The sequence below is a fragment of the Rhinolophus sinicus genome, chromosome 3 (genome assembly GCF_057876585.1).
Source record: "Rhinolophus sinicus isolate RSI-liver-muscle chromosome 3, RSI-T2T, whole genome shotgun sequence".
Taxonomy (NCBI): Eukaryota; Metazoa; Chordata; class Mammalia; order Chiroptera; family Rhinolophidae; genus Rhinolophus; species Rhinolophus sinicus.
The window spans coordinates 38,865,756-38,878,936 of record NC_142503.1 but is presented as its reverse complement, the minus strand read 5'-3'; the positions used below and the strand labels follow the sequence as shown (position 1 = coordinate 38,878,936).

Below are 13,181 nucleotides of genomic sequence, written 5' to 3'. Positions count from 1 at the left end.
AAACACACAAATATATGATGTCAGAGGTTATTTCTATCATAAAAAATACAACAGTTTGGGAGGATAAAGAGGACTTTTTCATATCTAACATCACACATCACATAATCATCTGAATTGAAGTTAGTGTATGTATGGCATACAGGCCAAATCACAATACAATAAACTTCAAGGCAATCCAAAATTACGTTATCCTGAAAATCTGAATTAGTTATTGCTCAATTTATAAAGGAAGGGACATAGAAAGTTTTGATTTACAGAGATTTCTCTTCTAATCTGGTCTAGCAAGCAGCCTAACTCCTCTGGTTGGTATCATCAGGTCTTGGAGACGAGCTGCAGAGTAGAAAGAGCTCATATTTGTTAAATGCCTACTGAGCACTGACCACTATGCTAGATGCTTTATAGCAACAGGAAGGGAGTGAGCCAGCTGCCTCTATGGAAGTGAGTGTATCAGAATCACTGATATTAGAACGAAGGATCCGAAAAGAGCGTAAAGCATGATGTGATTAATAGCACACTTTGGTGCCTTGCATTAGAAGAGAGGCAAGAAAGGGCTCCTTTTTTAGACATTCAAGAAGACAGTACCATGGATGGAATGACTGGTCTCACTGTTCTGACTAGAGCTTGTTTGAGATGCTGGGATCTCAAAGTGTTTAGGAGAATAGAGGCAGACTTTCTGGGTTCAAATAACTTCATCACTTTCTAGCTGTGTCACCTGGGGCAAGTTATTTAATTTTCTAGGCATCAGATTTCCCATGTGTATAATATAAATTATAATAGTATCTATATTTTAGGGTTGTTAGTAAAGTAACATGAAATTATGCCTATACACTATATATAAATTTATATATGTATATATAAATTCTTAGCTCAGAGTCTGGCATATAGTAAACATGCAAATCTGTTGTTTACTACTATTATCACTATTATTCAAAAAGCATATTTTTAATAATAAACTGAAAAAAGCAAAATTAATAATATCAGTTTGGCCTGTGAGGATATATAGGAAACTGTGAGAAAATGTATTGTAGGAAATATGGTCTTTAGAAAGTAGAAAACTACTATTTTATCACTTTAGTTGATTCAACCTTTATTACAAAATTGTGTGGTATCCTTATTTTACAGAGAAATTAAATAGCTTTCCTAAATTTATGCATTAAGTGGTAATGGTGGGATTTGAAATCAGATTTGAACTTGTCTCTGGCTCCAAAAACCATCCATGCTCTCTGCTAAGCAGTCTCCCGAACTTTAGTAAACAAAAAGTAAAGCACACTCAACCAGGAAGAGAAATTGGTTGTGACCCTAACTACATGTAAGGAAATAACAATTATTGACACCATTTTACAGACTGAGAACTGAGGTTCAGGAAGATTAAGCAACTTGCCTAAACTCACTTAACTAGAGTAACAGACTGGGAATCAATCTCTCGTGAACTGGCTCTAAAATCTTAATTCTGCTGGTTCACCAGCTACCTTCTCTTCTGACCAGCTCCACTAGCCTGCCTTCCACCATCCAAGTACCTGACTTCATAACCAGCCCAGTGCTGAATGGATGTGGGGGCAGAAATAGCAACATTCAACTGCTGGCCTGGAATTGGTTCTTTCTCCCTGCTCTGTTCTCTCCTGCACTGATGCCATAGACCTATTTTTAATACAGTCCCCGTGTTTTGCCTTCTCTACTCCTGTTTCTGAACTTCTACCCCTGATTTGGTCCATGTCTAGCAACAGCTTGCACAGGTTTTATATTCTTTGTTGGGCTGTAAGGTTGTCTATGTATCCATGGGAGATTTATTTTTCTAGCACCTAAATGCTTTGAAAGAGTGCGTATTTAATAGAGCCGTTGAATTAACAATTCTACTATACAATAATTCCACTATAAAAATATTCATTTTAATGGATTTTGACCTATAGTAGAAAATCCAGCTTAGTCAAGCAAGATTCCTCTGTGCAATCAAGGAAAGAGGTGGTTTATGGAATTTTTCAACAGCCTCTTTATGGTCAAAATAAAAGTTACTTATCTACACTTATAGGAGTTTTTTCTAGCAAAGAGGCTTCTTTTAAAATAATTCAACGTGAGCCATATAACTCTAAAAGGTTTTAGGCTGTAATTCTTTGGTTGTAATCTAGATTAGAAAATTAATTCAGAAAAATCAACTGGTAGGGCAGGGATTGGTAAACTATAGCTTGCAAGCCAAATTCAGCCAACAGCTTGTTTTCACATTTTCAAATGGTCGAAAAAAACAGTTAAACCAAATATATTGCATGACACATGAAAAGTATATAGAATTCAAACTTCAGTGTCCAAAAATAAGGTTTTATTGGAACACAGCCACACATATGTTTACATATTGTCTATGGGTGCTTTTGTGCTACAACAGCAGAATTGAGTAGTTGTAACAGACTGTACGGCCTACAAAGCCTAAAATATTTACCATCTAGGCCTTTAAAGGAGACATTTGCCAACACCTGTGCTAGGGCTACCACAACGTATTAGCAACAACTGTATATCTTGATTCAAAAACACTTTCATATTACCTAAAATAAAAATTATTATTAACTATTACACTTTTTATTAATGATTACCATGTACTCTAGAGTCTATGAACACATACTGTTGGCAGTAGATCATGCTAAAAAAGTATAACAGCACAATGCACACTTACTATCACCATGAGAAAAACAACTCAAAACAACAACTTGCCTTATTGATAGCCTATGAAACAGAATTTAAGGTTTTTTGCAAGGTTGGAGAAAGAAAAATACTTCAATAGAATCCAAATAATTTTTTAAATCCCAAGGTAGATTAATAGGTTGAGGAAACTCTGATATGTGTTTCCTAAAGCTTACTAGTTTTGTATTAAGTTCATGAAATTCATTCATAGCTGTAGGAATGTAATATAACACAGATAATGTATTAAGTACCACCTAGACTATTCACTCTCGTGGGACACTATTCTCTAAGGAAAGATATAAGGGCTTCCTTTAGCTTTGCTTTAAAGGCTGAAGGAAAAAAGATCTTTGTTTAAAAAAATACATAAATGTAATTGCTGAAATGAATTTGTATATTTATAATTCTACAATAACCAGAAATGTCTTCATGAGATGATGTTTGATGCCTACTTTTTGTTATGTATCCAATAAAGGTTACAACTGGAAATTTTCTATTTGATCACTCACTTATACAATCATCCCTAGTTTTCCATTCACTACATACAACAAAGGAAATGTCCTGCTGAAGGGTGGCGAAGTTCAGGAGGAGGAAGAATAAAAATAAACATTAACATCAAATTATTTCTTTCTCTTTTTTTTTACCTCAGAAAAATCTGGCACTGAACCTCTATCCAATTATAAATTATATAATTATTTTGCCATTGCTAATTATATTTGTATGGTGGGGTCTGTATCAGTCTTCATTAAAATGTAACCATTGTTTGAATAGAATTTAGTAAGATAACTGGACAGTTTATGCCTTAAGATTCTAGCATTCTTTCATCAATGTTCATTTGCTTTCTCATCAGCATGCATGAGATTTTCATTGAACTTTAATACTCTTATTGGAACATAACATACTATAATGAGTGTAAAAGTGAACGTGCAAATTAAAGTTCCATTAATCACTAAAAGAGACTAGAAGAAGCAGGCAGAAAAATACTTCATAAAGCACACGAGTACAGTCTTCAAATCTCCATAGGCACTGAAAATAGCTAATATACTTTTAGAAGCATTGCCAACAGGAGTTAAGGTAAATGAGACATTTATCACCAGATTCAGTAGATGACCATTCAGAACTAAAATTGTAGAAAGGTTCTCAACAGTCTGCATCCAAAAGTTATTATCTTAGAAATATGTGTTTTTTACTTCACTTAAGAAAAAGATGACATTGTAATAAAGCCTCATCTTTGTGTGTGTGTGTGTGTGTGTGTGTGTGTGTGTGGTATAATTGCTTTATTTATTTTTATTTTTTATTTTTTAATTCAAGTTTATTGGGGTGACAACTGTTAGTAAAGTTACATAGATTTCAGGTGTACAATTCTGTAATACATCACCTATATATGACATTGTGTGTTCACCACCGAGTCAGTTCTCCTTCCATCACCATATATTTGATCCCCCTTACCCTCCTCTCCCACTCCCCTCCCCCCTTACCCTCTGGTAACCACTAAACTATTGTCTGTGTCTAGAGTTTTTGTTTCTTCATTTGTTTGTCTTGTTCTTTTGTTGTTTTCAGTTTTATATACCACATATCAGTGAAATCATATGGTTCTCGGCTTTTTCTGTCTGACTTATTTCACTTAGCATTATAATCTCAAGATCCATCCATGTTGTCACAAATGGTCCTATTTCATCTTTTCTTACTGCCAAATAGTATTCCATTGTGTATATATACCACAACTTCTTTATCCATTCATCTACTGAAGGACATTTTGGTTGTTTCCATGTCTTGGCCACCGTAAATAAAGCTGCAATGAACATTGGAGAATATGTCTTTACGGATAAATGTTTTCAGATTTTTTTCGGTAGATACACAGGAGAGGGATTGCTGGGTCATATGGTAATTCTACTCGTAATTTTTTGAGGAACCTCCACACTGCCTTCCATAGTGGCTGCACCAGTCTGCATTCACACCAACAGTGTATAAGGGTTCCTTTTTCTCCACAGCCTCTCCAACACTTGTTACTACTTGTCTTTTAAAAAATGATTTTTGTCAGTTGAGTGTTGACACATCATAAAGAACTATAAAAATAAAAACTCCACATTTTTTTAATTATGAAAATTCTTCAAATGACTTATGAAATAAGTCATTGTCTGATTACTGACCCTTAAGCATACCTTAAGGATATTATTGGATTTAGTTACCACATTTAAGTTACAAATTTTGTGATGCTCAAAGCTATTACTGTTCTTTTTCCTTAATCAACTTTATTGAGATATAACTTATATACAATACAGTGAGACCATTTTAAGTATGCAATTCCCTGAGTTCCGACAAATGTGTACAACCTTATGACCAGCACCACAATCAGTATACAGAACATTTCCATCACCCACAAAAGATCCCTGGTGTCTGACTATATACAAACACCCACCCATTGCCCCCAATGAGTGATATACTGTCGGTCACAATTGATTCATTTTGCCTTATCTATTATTTCATATAAATGGAATCTGAAAGTATGTACTCTCACTTATTTTATTCACCACTATGTTCTTAAGCTCATTCATATTACTGTGCATAGTGGACAGACTCTTACGGTGGCCTCCACAGCGCCCACTTCTTGGTGTTCAGGCCTTTGTATGATCGCTTCCTTTTGAGTGAAGGCAGAACCTGTGACTTACGTCTAACTATGAAAATATGGTAAAGGTGATGGGATGTATTTAATTGCATAATTAATTACTTGTATCAACAGTGCAGAATTATTAGTCTTAGATTAAACTCTGCTCTAGTCCCACCTAACAAATCTTAAAAGCAAGTCCTGAAAGGATCAAACTGTTTCCAAGTAACTTAACTGTGTCTCAGAACAACGCTCAAGAATATATAAAATATCCAGTATCCAACGAAGCAAAAATTCAAAATGTTTGATAGCCGAGAAAACAAAGAAGCAGGAAAATAATTTCCATATTGAGAAGAAAGGAATCAACTAACTAAAACCAATTGAAAATAGACACAGATGATAGAATTAGCAGACAAGAACATTAAAAGTTATAATTGCACTCTGTATGTTCAAAAAAGCTACAGGAAAGATAAAACATTTTAAGCAGAGACCTGGAAGATATAAAATAGACCCCTATCAAACTACAATGTCTAAAATGAGCAATACTCTAGATTAATAGGAATCTAGAGGATTTATAGGAATTTGACATTGTAAAAGGAAAGATTAATGAACTTGAAGATAAAGCAAGAGAAACTATACAAAATGAAACCCAAAAGAGAAAAAAGTCTCCACATATGAACAGGGCATCTGTGAGCTGTGACACAACTTCAAGAAGCCTAAAATTGTGAATGGAGTCCCCAGAAGAGAGGACAGAAAAGGACACAGGAAAAAAGTTTGAAGAAATGATGGCACAGAATTTTTCTAAATTTGATGGAGAATGTAAATCCACAGGCCTAAGAAGCTCAAGAATCTCTAAGCACAAGAGACTACATCATATCAAATTGCTCAAAGGCAGTTAACAAAAAGAAAAACTTTAAAACAGCCAAAGAAGAAAATATATATTACATACAGAGGGATAAAGATAAGCATGACAACAGATTTGTCACAGGAACTGTGTAAGGCAGAATATCTATAAACTACTGAAAGAAAAAAAAAGAACAAAAAACTCTCAACGTAGAATACTATATCCAGAGAAATATCTTTAAAAATATATTTCAGACATATAAAAACTGAAAGAGTTCAACACCGGCAGACTCACATTTAAACAGATGTTAAAGGAAGCCTTATAGACTAACGGAAAAGACTCCACGTGGAAATCTGGCTCTACAAAAAGGAATGAAGAGCATTATAAATGGTTGTAATGTGGATAAATATGTCATATTTTTCTAATTAAATCTCTCTAAATGCTGGTTCACTATTTAACTAAAAATAACAATGTAGTGTGTAGTTTGTAACATGTTTAGAACTAAAACATACGACAATAATAACAAATATTGGAAGGGAAACATGGTGGTATACTTTTATAAGATTCTTATACTCTGTATGAAGTGGAATAATCACATAAAGACTGATCTGTTGAAGATGTAGTCTGGAAAATCTAACCACTAAAATAACAACAAAAAAAGAGATATAGCTAATAACCTACAAAAAGAAATAAAATTGAATCATAAACAATACTCAACACTAATGTATTAGTTTACTTGGGCTGCCATAAAAGCACCACAGATAGAGTGACTTAATCAATAGAAATTCATTTTTTTTGCAAATCTGGAAACTAGAAGTCTGAGATCAAGGTGTTGGGCAGGCTGGTTTCTTCTGAGGCTTCTCTTCTCAGCTTTTAGATAACGGTATTTTCTCTGTGTATTTACATGGTCTTCCTTCTGTACATGTCTGTGTCCTCGTCTCCTCTTCTAATAAGGATGCCAGTTATATTGGAGTAAGTTCCATCCTAATGACCTAATTGTAACTTAATTCCCTCTTACAAGACCTATCTCCAAATACTGTCTGACATATTAGGGGTTAAGACTTCAATATAGAATTTGGGGAGCTACAATTCAACCATAACAACTCGGTATGAGAGAGGTAACATCACTACAGACTCTAAAGATATTAAGAAGATAATAAGGGGATATTATGGTTGGTTTTATGCCAAAAAGTTTGGAAACTTAGATGAAATGTACAAATTCTTTGAAAGACACAAGCTACCAAAAGTCACTCAAGAAGAAATAGATAACCTGAATATCCTAGATATAATAAAGAAATTGAATTTGTAATTAAAAACTCCAGGCCCAGATGACTTCACTGGTGAACTCTATCAAATATTTAAAGAAGTAATATCAACTCTATGTAAACTCTTGCAGAATGTTGAAGAAGGAATACGAGAAGATTTACAAAGCTTACAGTCATCAAGGAACTGAGACCTTCAGTTAAATAACCACGAAGGGCCTGAAGCCAGGCAATAGCCGTTTGAGTGAGCTTGGAAGGAGATGGGCTATGGCCTGACAACAGTCATGTGAATGAGCTTGAAAGTGGCTAATCCCTGAGAAAAGCCCTCAGATGGCTGCAGCCAGGCCAATACCGTGATTGCAGCCTTGGAGAGACCCTGAGCCAGAATATCCAACTAAGCCACCCTAGATTCCTGAGCCACAGAAACTATGAGATAATGAATGTTTGCTGTTTTAGGCCTCTCTCTAACTTTTGGGGGAATTTGTTATGCAGCACTAAATAACTAACATATGTTGCTATCCTATTATCTGATGAAGGAGACCACTATCAACTCAATACTTCCCAGCCAAGCAACTTGGTTGAACAGCAGGTCCAGAGGCTCTGGTTGATTAGATACTTCTAGAGTTATATAATCATAGAACACTAGAGACAGATGGAACCTTAAGGATATTGAACCCAGCCTTTTAATTTTACAGATGAAAACCGGAGAGGTAAATTGATATGCCCAAAATGACCAAGATAGTAAATGGCCATTGAAGGACCTGAACATAACCAAGATCTTCTGATGCTGGGATAAGGATAACATCATACTTTGTCCATTATTTCATGAAGTTTACCTTGAAAATTCTTGGGGGGTAGTTCTTGCGACCTGAGAAAAACATGTTCACTAATTAAAAGTGCATTTTATACTGACAACAGTATATGCATTTTATCATTAACATTATTAATTTGTTAATGATAGTCAGGTGTGGTCTAAAAAGTATATCTAAAAAGTAATTTTTACCTGACTTTATTCTAAAGTTTTACTCCTACCTTTTTATGAGTATGTGTGATAAGGAAAGACTACCTCCCCATTAAAAAGAAATACTGGATGAGGGCTTCTGTCTTTTCCCGCTATATTCTACTTTGCAAGTATTTTAGGGTTTGCATCAATCATGTTTATTACTGTTAACAGCAAATGAGCTTAAGGTTACCAAAATCAAGAAAAAGGGAACAGAAATGGAAGATAAATGTCATCTGAATTATAGACACACAGCTTTTCAGTGGTTCTATATAAGAACAATATATCATGCCATGGATTAAACTTACAAGGGTCCCTGAAACTATAATATTGTTCAGTAGCTAGTACTAAACTATCTCCCACAGCTGAACCTCTGTCTGCATGTTCTATATGTTTGGAACCAATTGCTCTGGTGTGCTGTTCCATGCATTTCTTTTTAAAATGGACTATTTCCAGCAAGTCAGCAAAGTCTCTAAAATGTCTCTTCCTTATGTACTTTCAATTTAAAATGCATTCATCAACAAATATTGATTGAGCTTACATTTGTTTTACATTAATTGTTGAGCTAGGCCTTGAGGCCACAATGATGAACAAGGTAAAAACCCTATCGTAAAGAATCTTTAAGTCCAGGCAGAGGAGGTAGATAAGCAAGGAGGGAATATTTCATAGTGTGTTAAGTGTTATTCTTAGGGGAGGCATAAAGTGAAATGAAAAACAAAATAAGGAACATTCCACTTCGCACTAGGGGACGAGGGGTGGGGTCAGAAAAGATTTCTAAAGGAATCAGTGTCTACTCTAAAACCTGAAGTATAAGCAGGACTTAGCCGGGTGGTTGAGGCTGGCAATATACTCTAATATCAAGAGTGAAGACTTTGGTGACAGAGAATTTGGGGTCAAATCTTGGCAATAGCTGCTGTCTGTACTTAGGAAGTTCTTTAACGTCTCTGTGCTTCATTTGGAGGAATCGAAAGGGAACTGACACGAGTTCTCACTACCACATCTACCCATTTACCTGCATCCACGTCCATATGCTCTACTTTTCTGCTATTGCTACTGCTGAGCTGTCCGTGCTCTTGCGAAAGGCCAGGGCTTCCACGTGGGTACTAGAGCCTGTCCCGTCCTGCTCCTCAAGAACTTTCTTTCTCCTGCATCATTAATGCTTCCTTCTGACTTGAGATTTCCCATCACCGTTACAAAGTTGGGTTACTTCTCCTGCCTTGACTCCTCTTTCCTCTCCAGGTACTGCCTTAATACCTTCCTTTTACAGATAAACTCCTCATAAGCACTGTCTATACCCATTCTTTCCAAATTCTTTCTTGCCATTCTTTTTTCTATCAGGCTTTTGTTCCTAACACTCTACAGAACTATTTTTGTCAGGATCACTGACTTTTCTGTTCTTAAACCAGAGTTAATTCTCAGCCCTCACTTGAAATGGTCGATCACTTCTTCCTCCTTAACATTTGGCTTCCAGAATAGGACACTTTTCTTTTTTTCTCCTACTTTTCTGGCGGCTCCTTTTTTTGTCTTCATGTCTCTAAACCTTCGAGTAGCCTAAGGGGTTCAGTCTCTGAACTTCTTATTTTCTATTTACACTCGTTCCCTTTGTGAGCTCATCTAGTCTCCAGCCTTAAATACTATTTATTTCCTATTAACTCCCAAATTTTATCTGCAACCCAAACTTTTCCATTAAATTCTTGGCTTATGTACAACTTAATATCTGTATTTGGATGTCTAATAGGCACCCCAAACTTAACGTTGCCAAAACTAATCTAACTTCCCCCAAACTTGCTCCTGCCACAGTGTTGCCTCTCTGTCACCAGGACTACTGTTTTTTCCAGGTGAGGCCCAAAAGCTTAAGAGTCATCACGGACTGCTCTCTTACTCTCACATTCCACATCCAACCTGTCAGCAAATCCCATTGGCTCTACTTTTACAACAGACCCAGAATGCAACTCCTTCTTTCCATGCCCACTGCTACTTTGGTCCGTCACAATTATCCCTCACTTGAATTATTACAAAAGCCTCCTACCTCTGTGTTGCTTACGTCACCTTCAGTCTCTCAGTAATGTAGCAGCAAGAGTGACCCTGTTAAACACAAGTCAGAGCATATGACTACACCTTTCAAACCGCCTATGAGGAAGGCCCTACAAGACTGGGCATCCTATTACCTTCCTAACTTTTTCTATTACTTTCCCTCTGGCTCTTTTCCAGTCACACTGGCTTCCTTGCGGTTCCTTAAACGTCTGAGCATGCTCCTGCCTCAGGGCTTTTGCACCTGCTCTCCAGGAATGCTAGTCTGCTACTTATTTGCCTGGCAAGCTTCTTCTTCTGCCTTTATTCAAAAGTCATCTTCTCAGCAACGTCGTTTCTTTACACTTTCTAAAACTGCAAAACCCTCTCCAACACTCTCTATTCCCTTTCTTTGCTTTATTTTCTGTGGCCATTAACATACTACACTGTTGTTTATCTGGTTTACTGTCTTTCTGCCTCCACTCTCCCACTCCAGAATGGAAACTCCATGAACGCAGAGATTCTCAAAGATGTTTACTAAATAAATGAATGTAAAGAGTAAACTGTCTAACACACATTGTGGCAGGATATGCAGCTTGTGGGTTCCTATACTCTGCTACTAATAATTGACAAATATATTTATCTGGACCTGAAAATACTTCAGATTCATTTGGTGTTAACACTATTTAACTTAAAAGTATTTTTTCTCTTTCCTTTCCTGTATACAGTGTTTTGTGTGTTTACTTACATTTTAATTTACTTTCTCACAGTACAAAGTTTTTTTTGTTTGCTTTTTTTTCACATTAAATTGATGTGTAACACTATAAAACTAATTTTAGTTTCAGTGTTTGGTTGATACACTTGTTTTAAGGATATGCCTCATGAGATAGTTATGCTGAATTACTAGATCAGGACAGAGCCATAAAAAGCATTAGAACTTCATTCTAATTCTCTCAAAGTCTCAAAGGCTAAAAAAACAAGTTATTACCTATTTGTTTATTTATAACTTAATTTATTTCTATAAGCATTTTAATTTTATGCTATTACTGGGAAAAAATGATGAAATAGACTCATTATAAGAAGGCACAAGCATTATTTGAGAATTGCAAATGTAGCTTATAACATTGGAAAGTCTGTTAAAATAAGAAAGCTCAATTACTCCTAGAAGTTGCCAGTTTTATGTTCTGTATTTCTTCAAAAAGTCTCTGGTATCTACCCACTTTTATGTTCGTTTTTCACAGTTCTAGTATTTTCATACTTAATAAGAAGAAATGGAAAATATTTACACTGACATGTTGGCATAAAAGTAACTTCACTCCTATAGCTGCCATACGTAAGGTATCACGCTACACCCATCACGAAGCAGTGGGTCTACTGCTTACACTGCGCAGCTCTGTAACACAGGCAGCTTATCTATTCATTTCAAACTTTAGATTCCCTATTTATTAAATGGATATAATTACAGTGTCTGCTTCATAGGATTGTTGTGATGATTAAACAATATAATGATTGTAAAAGCAATGGCATAATACCAGGTGTATAGGGAAACACATGATAAGTGTTAAGTGATATTTAACATAGGTATTGGTATTTTACTTAAGGTTCGTTTAGTTGCAAATAACAAAAGCTAACTAGAGATAGACTTCATATATTCAACATGTATTTACTGAGCACTTACTAGGTGCCTCCCTATGTGTCAGGCCCTAGGCTACGAACTGGTAAGGAAAAAGGAAAATTTTATAACAAGGTTATCGGGTGGTACTTAGAACGCAAAGGCAGACTTGCAGCTGAACTTCATTCAGAAAGAAATGGAGCTGGGAACTGGAAGCTGCTGGAAACCTAGGAAATAGGCTCTGTCTTGTATACTTCTCTTGGCAGACTAGTTTCTGTTTTCTTCTTAGTAGATCAGCTTTTTTCTGCAACAAAGCTTAGAGAGTGGATTGAAGATAGCCACCCACAAGCTACCAAGTTCAAATGTCACTGTTCCCTACATACTGAGAGACTGACTGTTACTGTTTTCGCTCTCTTTGATCTTTTACCTTAATTCCAAAGTTTGATAGGGATCAAGTGTCCATCCTTCTCGAAACAGAAGGTCAGCTGACAGGGTCATTGTAAGTTGAAAAGATACTTTAAATGGTATCTACAGCAAGTATTATCCATTATCCACAATTTAGAAAAGATAAAAGTAAGACTGAGAAGTCTGAGTTACTTTTCCAAGTTCATGTGGGTAGTGAGTGCCAGAAACAGGACTCCAACCCCGGGGTTGGCAAGTGCAACAGTACATGACAGTGAGTGGGTCAGTACATGACAGTGAGTGCCTCCTTCAATTTTGTATTTTTGGAGTTTCGCTTGCCCGAGTCCCAGCTCTGCTAATGTTTAATAGTTCTTTTCACTACACAGGTGTTCCTTTACTAAAAAGTGGCACCTTCACAACTTTCAAAGAAATGCAATGTTGAAAAAAAGGTTTCATGGATTTAGACTGTAAAAGTTTTTGCAAAAAGAATAAACATGTAATTATATGTGCTCTTATTGACTGGGTACAGAGTTAAACAATTGGCCTTCAAAAACATATTACTAAAAGCAGAAACTTACCTTCCCATTCTGTTGGGATAGTCCCTACTTCATAGTCCACTTCTCTTTTATTTGCTGCTTCTACAATTCTTCTCTCGCGAATAATCTGTCCTATAAGACAAAAGTGAATATTACATGTATAAATGAACCCACGACACAGTAATTACTACAAGTAATATTTTCTCTTTGGATATTGCACACCTCCTCATGTAAAAGAATTAACAG

At 35.9% G+C, this 13,181-nt stretch overlaps 1 protein-coding gene across 1 annotated transcript in view; it reads right to left on the bottom strand.

Moving 5' to 3' along the window:
* The window catches only part of NDUFAF2 (NADH:ubiquinone oxidoreductase complex assembly factor 2), a 123,001-nt gene that overhangs the window by 29,057 nt on the left and 80,763 nt on the right, over positions 1 to 13,181 (bottom strand). The window contains exon 2 of the mRNA XM_019743577.3: positions 12,978 to 13,067. Within this exon, the coding sequence (XP_019599136.3) occupies positions 12,978 to 13,067 (90 nt within the window). The remainder of the gene's footprint in view (positions 1 to 12,977; positions 13,068 to 13,181) is intronic.